Here is a 20,393-nt window from a genome sequence, read left to right as displayed (position 1 = left end):
TCTTGAAGCTCTCCTAAGGCATGGAGGCTGGGGTTCCCATAAATGGAAGGAGGTTCACATAGGATATTCCAGACTGTTCAAAGTATAAAAGCAAATTCAATGGATGCATAAGATGCTTCCCAAAACTAGAAGGGGGAACCAATCAATCAGATTTATTGAATGCCAGGCACCATGCACTTGGAATGCCAAGAAAGACCCAAGCCTTCAAGGAACTCCCATTCTCTTGGGGAAACTATATACTCTTAGAAAGGTTTCCCAATAGATTGAAGGTAACCTTGGATTAGGGCATTGCAGTTGGGGGGTAACAGCGGGGACAGCTGAGACAGGAAGGAAGTCAGATTTGAGGAGGGAGAGCACAGCAGCCAGTAGAATAAAATGTAGGAAAATATTGCCAAGTAGGCTAATATGTGTAGTGTATGGAAGGAATATTGTAAGAAGATTGGAAAGATTAAAAGGTTTGGAAGGCTTCATATTTCAAAGACAGTGGCCAGCCCAACTTTCTTTGTTAGTGCTATCAGTGCTAATGTCCCCATTATCAGACTTTTGTGTAAGCTAGTGGCCTGAACCCAATTCAGTCTCCCTATAAGGACTGTCAGATTAGTCAATATCACCATAAGCTTACTTGGACCGGGGTCACTTTGGGCTCTAAGTTGTCTAGATGCATGTTTCTTAATGTAGAAGAGTAATGAAATGTGCTTTGTCAAAACCATTTTCAAACGAAGGCCAAACTAGTCTGGAAGAGATGGGCAACTTCACCACGTCAAAGCAAACAACATTTTGACTTGCCCTATATAAACTCTATGTAACATGGGCCTAAACCTGAAAAAAAGGGCTTATTCATCCCAGGTCCATGTGATTTCACATGTAATCTATCAAAATCAAGTACTTTCAATGCCAATTTTTTTTTTTAAGTGATAGCAAAGGGGCAGCCAGGTAGCACAGTGAGTAAGAGCACTGGCTCCAGTGTCGGGATGACCTGGGGATCAAATCTGGGCTCCAACACTTAGCACCCACCCAGTTACCTGGCTGTGTAACCTTGAGCAAGTTACTTAACCCCGATTGCTTAAAAAAAAAAAAAGTAGTAGCAACAAACATAGTGCAAGTAAAATCGTAAAAGCATGAAAAGTGAATGTAGAAGCTAAAATGTTTATTTTTTTATATCCAGGGCCAAATGAAACTCAAATCCAAACTTGTCTGTTTCCTCCAGAATACATACTGTCCCGAATTATCCTTGCTTGTGAATAACTGGAGTTTTACCTCTTTCAGATTAGCAGAATCCCTTCAAAGCAGAGCTTAACTGCCCCTTCTTTCCTAGACAAGCTTTTCCAGATTCTTCTCCCCCCCCCCCCCCCCCATGTAGTGATTTAGTGCTTTCCCCATCTGGAAATTGAACATACTTTGTGTGCTTGTACATGTCTTTTATCTTCCCAGTAAGGCTGGATTTTCTTTTTTAAATGGCCTATTATGAACGAAATCAAATTGAATCAAACAACCATAAATGGTATCCTAGTACCATGTCTCCTTTTAGTAGAGGGACAGGTTTGAATGGAAAGGTTTTTTTCTGTTGTCTTTTTGGGCAGCCTCAAGCTACTCACTTGCCCTCTATAAAGCCCTAAAGACTTGGATCTTGGATAGGAAGTGAGTGAATGCAATGGAATATGCATAAAAAACCGCCAGCTGAATGGCCCACAGCTATCTTCCCACTCAACCTGTTCCAGGCTGAATTCACCATTTCCCCCCCAGTCCTCCCTGTCTTCTCTGTTACCGTTGAGGGCACCACCATCCTTCCAGATACCCAGGTTCACATCTTAGGCTTCATCTCCTTCATTCATCCCCGTGCATCTTGTTGCTGAGGCATTCTACTTTTCACAGCACATCTCAGATGTCTGCTTTTAGTACTGACCTGATACTGCAATAGCAATAGCTGCTTCTCCCCCTGCCTTGAGTTTCTACCCACTCCCGTGCATCCTTTAACCACTGAATAGTTATTCAGTTGATTCCAGGGACTTCCTGTTGCCTCCAGGATCAAATAGGAAATCCTCAGTTTCATAGGCTTTGAACATACACCTTTCCAGTCTACTTATAGGTTGCTCCCTTCCACATACCACTGACAGTGGTTTCTTCACTGTTCCTTGAAGACATTCCCATCTCCTGACTACATTTTTGCTGGATGTGCTCCATGCTGGATATCAGCTTCCTGCAAGTCCCACCTTCTACAAGAAGCCTTTCCCAACCTCCTTAAGACCAGTGCCTTCTCTCTTGCTGATCCCTGATTTATTCTGTCTGTAGTTTACATGTTGGCTCCCCTCTGAGCTCCTTGAGAGTGGTGTTACTGTATCTTCAGTGTACCAGTATATCACAGTATCAGGCACATAGTAGGTACCAATAAATGCTTTTCAGCTCACCAAGATCCTTGTAACTCAGGCTCAGAAGCTTGCTGAGAGGCAGACTTTGAGCCCAGTTCTTCCTGACTGGGAAAACCAATATTCTCTACACCATTGAATAGATAAAGCAAATAAAGGCCAGAGATTTTAGTGACTTACTAAAAAAAACCAAAACCTTAAGTTTATTACTCCTTTTTTCTTCTTAGGGATGAGGTTCTCTGTTCCCATTACTGAGACAAATCAAAGGTTAGCCCAAAAGGGCTTGAGAAGTGGCCACCTTCAGAACAGACTTCTGTAACATGGAACTAGTGAGAAACTGGGCAGGTCCTAAAAACAGTTTTCATTGAGATAAAGTTTGTAACACTACCTAGAGTCTTATGTGAGCCGCACTAGAGCCCATTTTACAGGTGAGGAAATTTGAAAAATAAAGTTATTCCTCCATGATCATACAAATAAGTGTCAGTGAAATTTGAGCCTACCACCATGAAGCTGCTGCCTCTATGCACGTGGACTCAATCAAAAGCACAGAGGTGAAAGAGTTCTGAGAGACACATGGAAACGAGGTTATTTCTTTCACAAAATCTACAGAATTGAAACTGAAGTTTCATATTTGCCCATAAGCTGTATTCAGGTAAGGCCAAATCTCTGATTTTGATACCCCTCAAAGTGCCCAGGACAATGTCACACCCTGCAGCCTCTTAAATCAATGTTTGTAGATGTCTCTAGGGAACCACTCCCTTGCCAAATGTGAGCCATCATCATGCCCATCCTCCATGCCCCAGCTCTCTGCCAGGTTTCCTTTCTACTGTGGATAGACCTTTAAATAACTTGATTGATCAGGATTTCCTGTCATGTTGACCAGTTTTTTCTTATTGAGAAATTCCCTTGTCTCTAGCAGGCAACTAGAAGTAGCATAGGATGTAGCTGAAGGCAGGTTCCCACAATGTATTCAGTTGAATTCTCAAGACTCAGCCCTGGCCTTGCCTTAACCTCTGCCTACCTCAATTTCTGTAAAATGGGCATAATAGCACCTCTGCAGTCTCGAGATTATTAGGAGGATTAAGTAATTGTATAGTGCTTAGCTCTGTGCCTGGCATCAGAGAGCACTATACCATTGCCTATTCCCTTTTCCTCAAAAGGATCCACTAGCTTCAGCCTCCCCAGTTGCAGAGATTACCAGCATGAGACCCCCATACATGGCAAGGATTTCTTTTTTAAAAAGGAACATATATACCTCTACTAGTATGAGGAGAAGCTTAGCATTTTCTGGTTTGTAAAGTGCTTCCTCTGTCTCATTTTGGTTTTTTCTCTTTACAACAACCTAACGTGAAAGCACATGAATGCCACCCCCATTTTAGGTGGCCAGATGAGGTCATTTGTGTATAGCACTTTGCAGACCTTAAAGTATTCTCAACATATTAGCTAGAAGATGAGGGAGGACACTGAGGCTCTGAATAGCAGGCTGAATGGGATGGCCAGTTCCTGCCAGTGAGGCCCATTTTTCAGCCAGTCTGCCTCTTCACATTTGGCCCCACTGTTGCCCCACACCAGGCTTAGGCCTACACATATGCAATCAGTCAAAGTTAACCCAGTGATACAAGTACCCAGGAAGCTGTAGTAGCCCCTTTGAAAAAGGAAAATCCCAGAAAAAGAACTACACCATTTCCAGAGCACATTGCTCAGGAGTTTACAAAGACCGTCTATTACCCAAGTGACCTTGGGCAAGTCATTGTTTGATGTTTCTTCAGCTGTAAGGTTGGACTAGATCATTTCAAAGACTACTTCTACCCCTAAATCTATGATTTGCTAACTCGTGCAGGTGATGACCCTAAGCCCCAGAGAGGTAATGTCACTTGTCCTAGATCATACTGTGGGTTAGTACCAAATGGACTGCAGCTCACCTTTCCCGATGCCAAATCCAGCCATGTTTCAAAATTATATTCAGCTTGAAATGCCTGATTACAAACAGCTCTTAAGTTGGAATGGATTCCCAGGCCAGGATTCACCACCTTGACTAGGCCAGCAGACTTGCCTCTTCCCTCCCTTTTGCCCCACAGGAGTTGTAGCCTTGGATCCAATCCCTACCTGGTCTCCTACATCCAGGATATATCTCTGTTGGATGCTATCCCTAGGGTTTCAGGACTGCATTTGGGAGGCTCCTTAGGCAGATCTGGGGCTCTTTCCCCTACCAGAATCACTGTCCTACATGGTGGCCAAGTGGCAGTAAATCAACTCAGCATTTAGCTGCACTGTGGACTCGGTGCCTGGGAACCTGACAGTTTATAACCTTGTTTCTATAGGGAAATGGGTTCAAGTAAAGGACTTCCAAACTGAAGCAGGACCAAGATGATGCTTTACAAAGAAAGAGTGGGCAGGACAGGGAAGAAAAAGTTGACAGGATGAGGACTGCAATCCTGCCCTCAACTGGTGCAGCCTCACATCCTGGAGCTGGAAGGGAGCACAGTGGTATGTGCACCTGTCCCCTCTATGACATGGAGGGGAGCCAAACCAGTCCCTTTGGGAGAGAGCTCTAATTGTTGCAAAGCTTGTTGCTTCCTCCAGCTGGATTCTACCTCTAACCCCCCCCCCCCCCAATCACTGCCAGTTCTGCCCTCCAGTGCCAAGCAGAACCAAGTTCTACCTAATAGCCCATCAAATACTTGCATTCAATCCTCATCCTGCTTCAACTCTCTATAGCCTATAACACTACTACTACACTATTGATCACCCTTTCTTCTCTCTTAGGTTTTTATGACACTGCTTTCTCTTGTTCTCCTTTTCTGGACCATCATCCAGATCACGCCAGCCTCAAGGATCTGTCCTAGGCCCTTGTTTCTCTGTATTAGTTTAGTGATCTCAGTTCTCATTGATGACTGCTGACCTTAATCCATGCCATATGGTCCAGCCATACTGAGTGACATGCTGGCCTCCTATCTCCACCCTTTTGCACTGGGTATGTCTGCCCCCCCCCCCCTTCCCCATTCTTGGAATGCACTCCTTCTTCACTGCTACCTCAGAGTGTGAAGGCTTCCTACAGAAAGCAGCATTTGAGCTTTAAGGAAGGCTCAGTACACTGTATCTTAGTGTATTTTGCTCATGTCTGCTTGGTGGCCTAGAATCAGGAAGCCCTGAGATCAGATTTGACCACAGACAACTAGCAGTGAGACCCTGGGAAAGTTATTTAACCTCTGCTTGCCTCAGTTTCCTCAACTGTAAAATAATAAGGGTTCTGAATTTCAGTTCATATTTCAAAGGATAAATAAGTGTCAGCCTAAAGTCCAAGAAAACTAGTTAAATACTGAAGACCAGCTTGGCTTTCCTTTGGCCTCTGCCCCTTGGCTCCCACATATTCCTCCTTTTCCAGATGACTTCTGAAATCCTTTCCAGCTGTACATCTATGCTCCTACTCCTTATTTACCTCTTCATCTGACAGGGTTTGAAGTTTTAGCTTCACAATTAGATGAGTAGTTTGTATAGGTACGCTTCCCTATCCTTCCCCAGGTTCTTTTGAGTATGACCTTCCATTGGTCAGAGACATAGAAAGAGCTTCATCTCAGAAGTTTCCAAGCCACTTTTTTTTTTTTTACAGCAGTCCTGTGTAACAAAGATTTCAAGCTTGCAGCCCACAGCTGGGAACTGTTACCCTCCCTGCCATGTCTCCCAATCCCCTTCCATTTGCATCCTCACTCATAAGTCCTAACTCTTCTCCTCCCCCCTCCCCCAATCATTCAGAACCTACCCTGTGGGTCTCATCCCTTTTCTAAATTTCCTTTGCTCTATACAAAAAGGTGGTTGAACTAGGCAAGCTGGAAGCCCCCATGGGATTCTAAGTCTAAGAGGAAGCATGTATTAGTGGATTCAGAGCTGCCTTGGTGTAAGGAAGGCCTGGGTTCAAATTCTGTGATGGAAACTTAAATTAATCTGAGTGCCTTATAGGCACAGATCTGCTTTGGCATTGGGAATGCCTTCCCCTTAAAAAAGAAGTTTTCCTCTTGGGGCAGGGGGTACACACAGAGAACACATCTAGCCCTCTTGCTCTATCTAACGTCAAGGCCCCAGAGTTCACCTGGCTTTGAGGGGTGTGGCCATTGAAGAAGAATCCTAAACCCTGGCTTTTGGTGACAAGTACATCAGGAAAGCAAGTCTGAGTGGGGACACACATATATACACTCTCTTAAAGCAAGAAGGGGTTCTGCATTCTTCACTGTTTCCCATTGGCCATGTGATAGCACCCTCATTGAGTCAGCAGTCACTTTCAAAGTCTGCTGGCTTTTTCAATGCAGCTCAACTGCACCATCTTCCATTTCATTATGTCGAGTCACACATTTTTCAAAAATGTTAATTATGATCACCCTCTCCTTTAGTCAGTAACTAAAGTCCAGGCTGTCAAGCCACCATCTGTGTCCCCGCCGCAGAACACTCACTTCAACAGATTTCTTTTTGGGAAGACTGATTAATAAACTTTATTACAGAAAATGAATGCTTCCAAAAAGGTCCCTAGATAAGATACACTTTTTGACAAAAACATAAACATGGGAGAGACACTTTGACAACAGTTGCTACATTAAGCCCAGGTTTTTTTGAGTGTGTTTGTTTTCCCCCAAAGATCACACCTCATTGAGGGGAAAGTAAAAGGAGAAAGGGAGGGGGGGTGAGAGAAGCAACACAGGAAGAGCATTAGAGACTGCAGTATTGGAAATATGTATGGACAGGTTGGCATTGCAAAAACCAATCAGACCTAGCTCCACCCCCAATCAAAGCATCACAAAACAGCCCCAGTCCTAATGGGGTCAGCTTCCTCTGATAAGCAAATGTTTTTCCTTAATACCTAGAAAAGCTTCAGTTTTGAAGAAATCTAAGTAACAAGCCACCATCCCAACAGCCACTGCTTGGGTTCTGCCTTCTCTTGGAAATGTATTGTTCTGTTACTCTTTATAGCCCCTCAACATGCTTCTGAAAATACCAGTTCACAGGGAGCTAGAAAGTTTCCAAAATTCTAGGGTGGGAACAGGTAAGGAATGAACCCAAATCACCAAATGAGGGTTCCATTCAGATGCCCTTTACTTGCATGCCACCCTTTTGCCCAAGAGGCTTGTAGTTTGCAACCTAAAATGACAACTCAAGGACGAGGGTCAGAACAGGATCAAAGGATTCAGAGCTGGAAGGGCCAAGTCATCTAGTCCAACCGCTTCACTCTGCAGCCCCAGTGGGCACATGGGGAACTTGCGTGCCAACATGATGCCTAGGTAAATACTCAGTAAACAAGACTGAACCACAAATCACAGGGCACAGCAGAGGCCTTGGCTAGCCTTCAAACCAGCTTTTACTCATATGTGAAACCAGACATGTCAAAATGCCCACCAGGAGGGGACACCTTGTGCCAAGCTGGCCCAGGTCCCATGTCCCACTTCCAAAAGACATCCCCTTGGCTCTGTCTACTCCTAAGACTTGCACCTTGGGATGAGTTTATAAGTCAGGCATGGAAATGGAATTGTGGTACATAGGGGAACCTAGGAACATAGGCTAGCAACTTCTCTAGCCCTAGGTGCCACCCCCCCCCCCCAGCTCAATATCTGTGAGAAAAAAAAAATGAGGGAAGAGTTGCAGAGAGAAAAAGGAAGACTGAAGAATAAATATGTCTCTAATCATGCACTCAGCACCCAAACCCCTAAATGGCCCTAGGTCTGAATTTAACAGACTGTGAAAGAGGCTCCACAGGTGACCCCACTGGTCAGAATGGCTCATGTCCACAAGACAAAAACAGCCCTAAGCCTTTACCAGAATTGAGGATACAGGGAAATACTGCCCCAGCACAAAGGAAAAGCCATCAACAAGACCATTTGACCAATTTTAGAATACAGGCCACACCTCCACGCCCTAACTTAACTGAAAAGTGACCCCTGATTACACCTTTGAAAGCTGAAAAATTTGGTTTAAAAGACCATGAGAAAGGTTCCCTTCATACACATAGGACACATTGGATGAACTCTTCCAATTTCAACCTAAACTGCTGGACTGTAGTGTTCTAAGCCACAAGAATTCCACCTCTTTACAGACACTTGACGTTTTCTTTCCATCACTTCTCAAAAACACTTCGGCTTTTTTCAATGGGGCCACCCCCTCCACTCTACAAATTTTCTACATTGTTTTTAGTGATTAAAAGGAGGGAAGGGGATGGGGGGGAAGACATTGCGATGAGGGACAAACATGCTGCAGAGTCTCCCTCCCAGGCCTCTAAGTATCCCCACCTATATTGGGGAAGTGGCGTGTTACACCATAACCCCCACTTAGTAGCCATAATTGTCCTTCCTAGAAGTGGTAGCTGACCCAGGAGGCTGGAGAAGAAGCCATTGTTCAGCTATGTCATCTCTATGCCTTGGCAGAACTGAGAACTTTCTAGTGCTTCTCTGGACAAAAACTTGAGTGCTAGACCAAAACTGAGGGGAGGTGGGAAGGAACCCCCAAAACAAATTTGAAGCAGTACTAAAAAAGGATTTTTTAAAAGGCACATTTTAGTACATATAGCAAATGCATACCCAACTTAACCAGAGAAGGGGTGGGGGGGGAGGAGTCAAAACCTGTTCAGTGGAATTAGCCTAAAACCTCACCACCTGTTTTTCAGTATTTCTGCAAGCTTTAACTTATAGGCAGGAGAGGCCAAGAATGGTCACTTTTTTACTCATCTACACACCCCATCCAATACCTGCTTACCATTTTAATGCTACTCCTATATCAACAATCAAAATGACAGAGTAACTTAAAGCAGATACTCCCTTGAACATCAATGCTTAGGTTTGGTTCTATTTTTTTAAACAGGTGGGGGTGGGGGAATAACTAGGAAATAGCTGATCTATGGCTGCCAGACTCATGGGCTTTAAAGTAGTCTTGTTTTGGACTGTTAAGTTTACTTGAAACCGAGTAATTCTGAATGGTGTCATGAAGTTGTTAAAAGTGTAATACTGTTTATTTTGCTTCAAAGACATTTCAGCATTCTAAACATACAAAAAAAACCCTGAAAGGTTCCAAATTGTGTTTAAGAACAGACTTTTGTTTTTTGTTTTTTTCCCTTGCATCACTGCCCTGGCTTTCTGTTTGACTGATACAAGGCAGAACTCTACAGTTTCAATTTAAAACTACTGCACTTCAACTAAAAAGAAAACCAAAAATCCAGACACTTTTCTCATGCCAGCTGACCCCCACCCCACCCCCCCTAGTGACACCTAAGAATGGGAGCTGGGTGCTATTTCACTATATATACAGAAAGACAACTTTTAAGCTAATGGACACCCACTGCAGTGTATCTGCAATCTACCCTCACAGTGTAGGCTTTGGGTTGCAGCCCCCTAGGAAAGGCAGATGAGCCTCATGCCACCTCCAAGCCTGTACCCCAAGAATCTGTCTAGGGGTGTGGGGTTCTTGGTTGTTTTTACGAACTATAGATATGTACAGTTTATAACCCAGAATTTTCTAGCCAATAACCATAGTTAAACACCACCTTACAAATTAAAAAAAAAAAAGCCTGAAAACATTTGTAAATGCTTTTGTTTTACACCAACAACAAAAGTGCACAGAGTGAGGAGAACACGAGAACGCCTTTTCGTTTTTAAAAAGGTTTGGAATTATGTACAACTTTGATACAGTTTCTGGGTGCTCCGAGATACCCATAGCCACTTCATGTAAACCAGTTACAATGTCTATCTAGAAGCACTTTTGAGAAGCTATGTGATCAGAAGCCAATTAAACCTAATGAGGGCAATCAACACCACAAAGGAGAGGTGTTTCATTTAAAGGTGTTTCCCCTACTCTATGGTATTCACATGGAGACAGAATATGGTACAGTTTCATTCGTCATCTTCTTCATCATCCTCCTCCTCCTCGTCTTCCTCGTCCTCCTCGTCTTCCTCCTCTACCTTTTTCCGGGCAGCTTTAGCCGCCCCCTTTGCCCCATCGAACTTCCCTTTCGACTTATAATCTGCGACATCCTAGAAGGAGCAGAGAGGGGGCGCCATTGAAATTGACAAGCTCACCACCAGTGGTCTTTCTTTCATCCAAGTGTGTGTGGGTATGGAGTATTCGAGCTGGCCTGGACCTTAGAGGTCAGTGAGTCAGATCAACCCCCAGCCCCAAACTCACATGCTCACAGTGGAGCCAGAGCCAAGTCTTAGGCCCCCAGTCCAGGGCTCATTCCACTACACCAGACCTCTTGGGCTAGAAACAATCTGGAAATAGGAGAAAAATGATAGTTGTGCCCAATAGCCTTGGAGGGAAAAAGAAAAAGACAAGCACTACAATAAACTGATTTGCTTGTTAAAAGGTTACTGAAGGATACCCCCTTTGCTTCTTTGCAGAGGTTGGGGGGTGGGGAAGAGAGAAAGATAGGTGTGGAATGCTGTACATACTTGATGGGTAGTTTGGTTGCACTGTCTTTCCCCCAATCCCCCATTTCTTCGTATTCTTTGGTAAAAATTGATGTCTCTCTGGGAATGGAACAGGATAGGAATAGAAACTGGACCTATACCTCCCCTCCATTGGTATAAGAACTCCCAGGTGAGGGGGCTCCCTCTACCAAAGCAGGTTGGGTACGTCCTCTTCAGTTTTTCATCTTTAAGAGAGTTGCCTGGAGTAGAGGTTAATGAGACTAGCCCAGGGTCACGCACAAGCATGTATCAGAAACCAAACTGAAACCCAGGTATTCCTTGCTTTAAGCCAGCTATCTACTATTACACCACACTGTCTCTGATTGGAGATGAAGAGAATATGAAAGACAAAAGATAGCAATAATCTTTATAAGGCTATCAAAGATAACTTCTCAATACTTCAAAAGGAGCTAGGATTTCATGGTAGACAGAGGAAGTGGGCATACCATACTCCCTCCCTTTAAGGGAAAAGTCTCCATGAGTTGCTGTGGCCAGATCTCTGGGAATAAGTACTTCCACCCTCACCCCATGACTTGCTTTGATCACTCACTCACTCTCACTCTCCCTATGCCTGTTCATGGCGCTGTCTGTAGTTATGAATTTAGTTTAGCCTGTCGATTTTTTTATTTCCCCAGATTTCTAATTGTAGGGAGCTTATGAATATTAAAGATACTTGATCCCTTTTGCAGAACACGGCAAAACCAAAGCCGCTCACCCAGTGTGTAAACAGCTAGTGTACCTAATAAATCCCTAGCTATCCAGCATTTACCAAAAAAGGGGAGGGGTAAAGGAAGGAAGAAGGAATCCCACCAAATCTAAATACGTTTCCATTGAAGATCTCATGAGGTCAACCATGTAGTGACTTTGGCTTCGGTAACTATTTGATAGAAGGCAAGAGACAGGATTACATACTTAAGAATTGAAGGAACCTTAAAGGTCCACAATCCAACATCCCTCATTTTACAAATGAGGAAACTGAGGCACAGAGAGGTTAATTGACTTGCCCAGGGTCACACAGCCAGTAAATGTCTAAGGTTGGATTTGACTCCAGTCTTCCCAACTCCCAGTCCAGTGCCCTATCCACTAATAATCAAGATACTAAGGTAGACCAAGAAAATAACAATTTTTGTCCCAAATTCTATCATAAGACTGCTTCCCTCCTATCAGCAGAAAGATGGAGGATATAGTGTACATACATTATCAGACTTGCCCAATGTTTTGGAGGTTCTATGAGATTTAGAGTCACTAGGAAGTGGCAGTGATTTTTTTTTGTGAGACATTTGTCTCACAGTGAGACATTTAGGTGGTCTTTTTTAATTTAAAAAGAAAGAAAAAAGATCTATGATCAGCCCTCTACTATTCACTCAAACACACAAAAGCCCAATAGCACAATAACCAGTGAAGCCTCTGGCACTGTCCAGGTAAGACCTATTGCAAGGCACCTCTCTTCTCACATATTGAAGGAGCTTCCATCCGAACTTCCTTGGCAGAATGTTTTTTCTTTCTTTTTTTTGGCTCTGACCTGTTATCTCACAGGTGCAGGGTACTTCTTCCACAGATGAAGACTGGCAACTTACCTGCAGGTCCTAGTTTCAGAGAGTTGCCTGGGGGGCACTGAGATCGTGACTGATCCAGAGTCTCCCAGCTAGAATGTGTCAGGCAGGACTTGAACCCAGGTCTTCCTGACTCCAAGGCCAGCCCTTCTCCTCCACACCCAAGTAGCCCAAGCTCTCCCTAAGCCCGCATGTGTAGCTTCTTACCTTCTCGTATTTCTCCTTCAGTTTGGCTGCCTTATTATTATAAGGTTGCTTCTCATTGTCACTCAGATTGTTCCACATTTCGCCAAGCTTCTTTGCCACATCCCCAATGGATATGCCAGGGTTTGTAGACTTGATCTTGGGACGAAATTCTGAACAGAACAGGAAGAAGCCAGACCTTGGAGAAAAAGTCAGCATGTTTAGTGTTTAGATAAGCATTCGTGATAGCCTGAGCCTTAAAAAACAATGTCCTAGGTTGCAGAGTGCTTGGACCCCCACGATTCAATTCACGGGGCTCCTGAAGGTCTCAGGTTGAGCAAGGGATATGCACGAATTCTCAAAGGGTTCTTTCTACCAGTTTGTTCCCCAGAAAAAAATCCCATAGAAAGTTCATTTTGTTAACTTTGTAAATGGCTTAGTTCTTTATATAATTACTTTAAAATTGGCTCATAAATGAGAAAACATATACTCTACCTCCTCTGCAGTAGTTAGAGTGGGAGGGGGGAATTCCTCAGATTTACTGAATTTTTCTCTCTTTTTAGTCTTTTTCTTTTGGAGGGGGGAAGGCAGGGCAATTGGGGATGACTTGCCCAAGGTGACACAGCTAGTAAGTGTTAAGTGTCTGAGGCTGGATTTGAACTCAGGTCCTCCTGACTCCAGGGCTGGTGCTCTATTCACTGTGCCACCTAGCTGCCCCCTTTTTCTCTCTTCAAAAAATGTTTGCTTTCATTATTTAATATGATTTCATGGTTTCAATATGAAAAATAGCTTCCTGGGAGGGGGGGAGAAAGTAAGGCAATGTAAAAAGATATCAAGAAAAAGAGTTGGCTTGGGGTGGCCAGGTGGCTCAGCAAGTAAGAGCACCAGCTCCAGTGTCGGGATGACCTGGATCAAATCTGGGCTCAGATACTCAGCACCACACCCAGAAATAACTGGCCGTGTAACCTTGAGCAAGTTACTTAATCCCGATTGCTTTAAAAAAAAAAAAAGAGTTGGCTTAAGTAAAGGCCATTTCTGTAAAATCACAAATTTAGAGTTAGGAAGATCAGCAGTCCAATCTCTCCATTTCACAGATGGAAAAATTAAGAAGGCCAGAGAGTGAAATGATTTGCCCAAGTTTACAGAAGTACTAAATAATTTAATAAGAGTTTGAGGGCCTATTACGTAACAGGGAATGAAAGAAAAAAAAGTTTTGCTCTCTAGGAGCTATCTCAACCTCAGGTCCTGACTTCCAAATCCAGGGCTCTCTCAATTAAACTAGTTAAGTAGCAAGTACCAAGCTACTCACCTGGGCTTCTGGCAGTATAGGCCTTGAAGCTGAAGTCAGGCTTTATTTTTTTAAGCATAAGAAAAGGAAGAAAACAAATAAGTCTTTAAAAGTTCATTGTGAACAGTGTGGTACAATGAATACAGCACTGAATTTGACATCAGGAAGACCTGGGTTGAAGTTCTTAGACTCACTAGTTATGTGAGCACAGGCAAGTCACTGACTCTTGGTTTCCTCATTTGTAAGAGAAAAGCAAGGGGATTTGGAGTAGGTAGGTGACCCCTAAAGTTCCTTTTACCTCTAAACCTATGATCTGTGAACATTTATCATCCATTAATGAAATGGAATTTAAGCAGGAAAAAAAAAAACACCCTAAGAATTCTAGTGAATATAGAGGAGAGCCAGAGTAACTTACGGTGGCCGTTTAGGTGCATTAGGATCCTTCTTCTTTTTGCCACCCTTCGCTGGTCCATAGTCTTTCATTTCTCTATCATATCGTACCTTATCAGCTTTGGCCATCTCATCAAACTTGGACTTTTCTTTCCCCGACATAGTCTAAGAAGAAATGAGACAGGTTCAAAAGCTAGAGACAACCATTACTCGGTGATCCATTAATCAGTCGGTCAACTAGCATTCACTAAACATTTACTGTGTGCCAGGTTTGTGCTAATCACTGGGGATACAAAGACAAAACAGATAAAGTTCAATGTGGAAGTTTGACACCAACTCAGAATCCCCCCAAAAAAACTGAGGGGCTGAAATAAGATTTAGAATTGGAAGGACCCCTCAAAGTCACAAAACCCCTCTTAGTCACAGTCCTAATTTTATAGAGGGAGAAAAGAGAATAAGGAAGAGAAATGACTTGCCCAAGATTATCTATAGCTAAATGGCAAGATTGGAACCTGGATTCTGTGACTCCAAATTTAGTGTTCTTTTATATGACACCAGCCTCTTCCTTCCAGGGAGCAGTTTGCAGAAGGAAAGTACAGACCTGGGGGAAGTGGATTAAATATTCCAATGGCCATGTCAACAAAGTTTCCGGTGTCTATTACACACTGGGGCTCTGCTTGTCAATTTCAAGTCTCCTAAGCAGGCAGGCAAAAAATATTTATTAAAGCAACACAATGTACTCTTAGGTAGAGCTAACCTCAGTGAAGTATAGCAGAAGTGCCTAGCCTTGGGGTACAGAAGACTTTCAATTCCTGCCTCTATAGCAGAGTGCCCCAGGTCAAGTCACTAACCTCAGTGGCTCAGGCACCTCACAAAATGACAGATGAGTTATTATATCTATATCTGTGGAGGGAGTTTCCATACCTAGAGTATATACTATGAAAACACAGATCTGTTTTAAAAAAATTTTTTTCTTTAAATGTCTTAAAGGAAAACAGTGTACCTTCCACCTCTCTGAACACTTTTTAGAAAACTCTGCAAAGTTAACAGGAACCTCTGGATTCTTCTTCTTATGTTCTTCCCGGCAAGTTTGCACAAAGAAGGCGTAAGCAGACATCTTGCCCTTTGGTTTCTTGGGGTCACCTTTAGCCATGGTGAACTCTGGAAAAGATAAATTTTAAAACATGCATCATTGCTGAGGAAGGAGAAATACAGACATCCCCCGAAAAAGGCAACTCAGTTCTTTCAGTTGCCAAGAAGAAAACAATTCAAAGGGAAGGCAGCAGTCCTGAAAATAGGATGACTCCAGCAGCCAGCCACTTGTATGGTTGGGCTAGAATGGGGAACCTGCAAAGCACTCCTGACAAGCAGCATGGACCGTGGTAGCCGGAGCTCCTACTCTGGACCAAAAGTTTTTAAAGACTGGTGCTTGAGAAAAACCGGTGGGTATTTGGGGCATCATCCACCTTGGCAAGCTGACTTGACTTCAAAAATCTCCTCCCCAGCTTATTAAGAGATATGACAAAATTAGCAAACCAAAAATAAATAAATGAATAAATAAAACAACCCTCTCCCCCCATTCTAACCAGTCCAGAGGAAAGCAAGATTTTAAATTAATGCCAAAAAGCATTTCACATTTTAAAAAATTTTCTGCAAGAGAACTTATTTGTAAAAGCCGGCAAGTATCCCTTACATTATAAGAGAAGCTTCCAAATTAGACTTGATCTAAAGGGAGAAAAGTTATTTAAAAGGCTGTGGTTTGCCGAGTTCCCCCCCCCCCTTTTCATTCTGCCACTCTATTAAGTAAAATATACTCTGGAACTCGTACCTTCTTCAAAGTTTCCTCTAAAGTAGTGACCAAACCCCCTCAACTCTAATTCTAATCCATCTCCCCTACCCCCGCCAAGGTCATCATAAAAAAAAATTTTTAATTCCCATCAGTGCTTAATGTAAGGGGGGGGCCTTTGTGGGTCCCCCCTGCAACAGCTAGGGGCTTCCTGCTCCCCTGGCTGGACGTACCCTGACCCAATAACAGTAAACTCTACTTGGAGGGGAAAAAAGAGAAAAAGAAAGAAAAAAAAAAACGACAGGTCACCAAGACACCAATAATTCATCTTCCATTTTGTGAAATGCTCCTTGATGAAAGAAAGTCCCCCTGAATTCCTTCCCTCTACTCCACTGGAGTGTTCTTACCCCAAAGAAAGACGCCTGAAAAGGGGGCCCGGGTGCGAGCTCTCGCCTGATGCCCTCACTGAGGAAGTAGAGGCTCAGTGCTATTGAGGAATGGAGAGAAGTGAGAGCTGCTGTTCTGGCCCCAGCAGCAGCAGCAGCAGCAGCTCTAGCTCCATTCGCTAAAATGGCTTCTCTGCCTGTGCAAGGCTCAGGCTCAGGCAGTAGAGGCTGCTATTCCTAACAAAGCCACAAGCATGCACCCCCAGTGGCCAGTAGCTGGCTCCGGGGCGCCAGCGATGGGGATCCCCAGCACCCTGGGGGCCCCCCCAAGCGCCAGGACCCCAGAGGAGGCGCCCCTCCAGCCCCCTGGGCGGGTTTGCTGCAGTGGGGATGAGGGGCTCCAGGGAGAGATGCTGGTTTGCAGGGTGCCCCCCTCCCCTCCTGCCTAGCGCAATACTCTGTATAACAAAGACTCCCGTTCAGCCATTACACTCTTCCGCTCCAGGGGGAAGGGAGAAAAAAAGTGAAAATCGCCCCCCAATCGCCCCTAAAAGACTCCCCAAGGTCTCGAGACCAGCAGAGAAAGGGCTCCAAGGTGGGGAGAGAAAAGATAGGGGCCCCTTCGGGCTGCTAAAAGGTCTTTTCTCCCCCTCTAACCCCGCACACATCTACACACAGACAGCGAGCCACTACACTGCTCCCCCCCCCCCCCCATTGCTGCCTGCTTTCTCCCAAAGCCAGCCATGTTAATGCCCAACAGCACAAGAAGAGAGCGCAAGGGGGGACCTCTCGTAAGGGCCACTGGGGGGCACAGGGCTTCCCACCTAGCCAAAAAGACGAAGGAAGAGGCGAGAAAGAGGAGGCGAAGCTGGGTGTGCCTGGGGGAGCTCTCCTTACGGGGCGATGAACCCAGGCTCAGGGAGAGGGCACCCCCCCCCGCTCTCCCCCTTTCCCCCCCCCCCCCCCACTCGCCCCGACAGCGCGCAAGCTTTAGCCTGTCAGATGCTCCAGTAGCGACAGCCATGTTAATGCAGAAGGCTCGGCAAAGTGCCCCCCCCCGCCCCCAAGCCCCCAGTACTGCGCACGAATAGCTAGAGTGAACAGTTAAGTTTCCTCAGCCGACCGCCCCGCCTGGGGACAGAACGTCCCAGCCCCAGCCTGGGGTGGTCACACAAAGCTGTCCGCACTGCGCCCTGGAGGCAGCGCGGGGCCCCAACTCCTGCTCGAAAACTCGGGTTCAGCCTCTTTGCAAAACAGCTCGTCCTACCCCCCCCCCCCCGAAAAAGAAAAAGCAAGCGAAGAGTAAGTCGCGGTGTAAGGGGCTACACCAGCCATATAATAGAGGCAGAAAACTCCAAAACGCTGCTCTAGCCTGCATTGACCAGAGGGGAAAAGGGGGGGGCGTGAAAACTGCATCGACACCCCCTCCTTCCCCCGTACCCCTAAACCGAGCCTGTTAGAAAACACTCCGCAAAGCTAGACTCCGAACCTTCCTTCCCGGCGAAGCTGCCTGTCCTGTGCTGGCAAACCCTAGGAGCCCGGGGCGCTAAGGAAAACCGCTGCTACAGCTGTCGGAAAACAGCTGGATCGCAGAGCTTTCCCTAGAAATCGCCTCGGACTGCCGGGGCATCAGCCAAGGGCGGGGGACAGGAGAAAGGGGGGGGGGACATGAAGACGCTGCGAGGAGAAGCCCAGAAAATAGGAATAATAATTTTAAAAGTTTAAACACCTGGATTTCTTCCCCTTGCCGGCCAGAGAAGAAAGGCAGAAAGGAGAGTCGAGGAGAGGAAGGGAGGAAAGTGGCAAAGTGGGGTGGAAAAGAAACGGAAAGGAGAAAAAAGGAAAAAAAGAGGGCAAAAGAAGGGGGGAGGGGGAGGGAAAAGAAGGGGGGGATCGATGCAGCGCCGGCCGGAAAGTTGTGCAGAAGCAGCGGGGCCGGGAGGCAGCGGCGGCGGCGTTGGAGGCGGCGGTGGTGGTGGTGGTGGTGGTGGTGGTGGCGACGGGAGCGGGCTGTGCAGAACGTACCTGTATTGTTCGCTAGTCTGGGCAGCGCAGGGCACGACGCTCGGCTAAGCACTCCCCCAACCTCGCGCTAGCTGACTCCACGAGAGCCGCCTGATTGGCTAGCGGGCTCCGCCGTTTAAAACAGCCTCCTCGCCCGGCCATTGGCCGTGGCCCTTATGCATATTAATAAGGCGGAAGCGCTGATTGGGCCCGGTCACTTGGGTCATTCATTCAAAAAGAACAACCCGCCTGGGATGGAAAGCTAAGAAGGGAGAGATGGAGAATAAGATGGTGATGATCAGTAGGAACTCCTTAGTGTAACCAAAGTTAGGGTGAGGGAAAGTGGTGGGGGTGACTCCCCCAGCCCTCCTGTTGTCGAAGCTTCCCAGCCCCTGTTCCGAGTGAAGGACCCTTTGTCTGTTTCGTCCGGGCGTCCCACCGAGCTCACAGCTAACACACTGCCCGGGGCCACTCCGACCCCTGGGAGCGCGTCTGGAGAGCACCCATCTTGGGTTCGCTCCGAAGGGCTCAGCCTCTCCGCTGTAGACCCACAGCGAAGAGCCGCAGCTCGCTCTGCTCAGTAAAAAGTTTTCTTGCCATTCCAATACATTCATCTTCCTTTTCTCTTACCTTTGCAACAGTTCAGATCTGGCGCCACTTAGGGGCACGAGACAGTGAGATCTTATGAGATTCTTGCACCGAGATCTGACTCGCAGACCGAGAAAGGAACTTCTTGCCCTTTTGCAAGAGCACGACACTAGAAAACCCAAATGCCAGCTGCGCTCCAATATTGCCCCAACCACCTAGAAGGCGAAGCACTGGTTGTCCTGCTTCTTACTGATTTCCAGTGCTTTAAAAACCTAACATCACATTGGATCCGGGAGAAGAGAGGAAGGGGCTGATTTCTTTGATAACTGAAAAGAAAAAGAGGAGATATCAGGACAGTAGTTGAAAGGATAGAGAGTCTGGAGACAAAACGAATATGAAGAGAGGGAAGGGGCAATGGTAATTATCCCCTCCCCAAAAGAAATCCCTTTTCAATAGCACAGTGCATAACCCAAGCCAGTCAGCTAATTAGTTCTCTCAGTGGAGAGAACTTGCCTAATTACTCAATCCTGGAGCTAGGACTGAGTTTCGGACGGACGTCCAGAAGAGTAGATAGAGAAAGGGGAAAGCCAGCACCTGGGTTTCCTCAGGCCCCTTGGGCTACATCTGCTATGAGGGTCCCTTGCCAACCCATCTAAGCAGACTCCCGGGGACAGTAACGTTTCTGAGGGAACAGCGAACAGACATCGATCGAAGTAAACCGACTAAACCATAACCACTAGCTGACAGGCGCTGCAGGCCAGTTAGGGATGCCCCACAGAGCTAGAGCTCCGGGTCCTCCCGTCAGACTTCCAAACTTTTGGGACTTGCTCGTGGTCACAAGCCTCCCTAGTCTCAGAACAAGCGATTTCCAGCCTAGTTGGCCTACCTGTGGTTCCTCCAACTCAGCCCTGAATCTCCCGCCTCTACGTCTTTGCACAATCGCTCCCTCACTCCTGGAATGCCTTCCCTCTGAGACTCTCTGGTCTCTTTGAAGGTTCAATTCGTATGCCATCTGGAGGGAAGCTCTTCAGTTTCCCTTATTTGTCAGTGCTGGCTTTCTCCTCTTCCAATTATCCTGGGCATCTATTTACCTCTTGTGTCTCGTTCTCCAGTAAAACATAAGCCTCTGGAGGGCAGATAGTGATTTTTCATTTTGCCTTTGTATCCCCAGTGCCAGTTGGATTGAATAGTAGGATTTGTGGGCTCATTCTCTTCAGTCATGCTAGTTTGAGGCATCACAAGAAACAGAGGCACCTGCCTCAGGTCCAACTATTCTAAGGTATCTCAGCCAAATTGTTCAGCTGGTGAACTTGCGGCTGACAGATGCAACAGGCTGGGAAGCCAAAGTCAGATTGGGAGACAATCAGGAAGCATGTGGTGGGGTTCTCCAATGGGAATACTAACAGTATTTAGG

At 45.7% G+C, this 20,393-nt stretch overlaps 1 protein-coding gene across 5 annotated transcripts in view; it reads right to left on the bottom strand.

The window, feature by feature from the left end:
• The window catches only part of HMGB3 (high mobility group box 3), a 47,398-nt gene extending 28,864 nt beyond the window's left edge, over positions 1-18,534 (bottom strand). For 2 of the 5 annotated variants that reach the window (XM_069063044.1, XM_069063043.1), the window contains exons 1-4: positions 18,413-18,534; positions 15,219-15,376; positions 14,241-14,380; positions 12,562-12,736 (exon numbers count right to left, since the gene is read on the bottom strand). In XM_069063044.1, coding sequence (XP_068919145.1) covers positions 12,562-12,736; positions 14,241-14,380; positions 15,219-15,368 — 465 coding nt within the window. In that variant the 5' untranslated portion in view covers positions 15,369-15,376; positions 18,413-18,534. Of the gene's footprint in view, positions 1-6,817; positions 10,367-12,561; positions 12,737-14,240; positions 14,381-15,218; positions 15,377-16,408; positions 16,488-18,116; positions 18,243-18,412 lie in introns of those variants that run through there. The other 3 variants (XM_069063040.1, XM_069063042.1, XM_069063041.1) reach the window with 3 other exon arrangements.
• Between the last annotated feature and the right edge of the window lie 1,859 nt (positions 18,535-20,393).

Source organism: Petaurus breviceps, unplaced genomic scaffold (assembly GCF_028583685.1).
Source record: "Petaurus breviceps papuanus isolate PSGF00001 unplaced genomic scaffold, PetGlider_PUasm1.0 90535, whole genome shotgun sequence".
Taxonomy (NCBI): domain Eukaryota; kingdom Metazoa; phylum Chordata; class Mammalia; order Diprotodontia; family Petauridae; genus Petaurus; species Petaurus breviceps.
The sequence above is the reverse complement of the archived record's forward strand: the minus strand, read 5'-3'. Positions and strand labels throughout refer to the sequence as shown.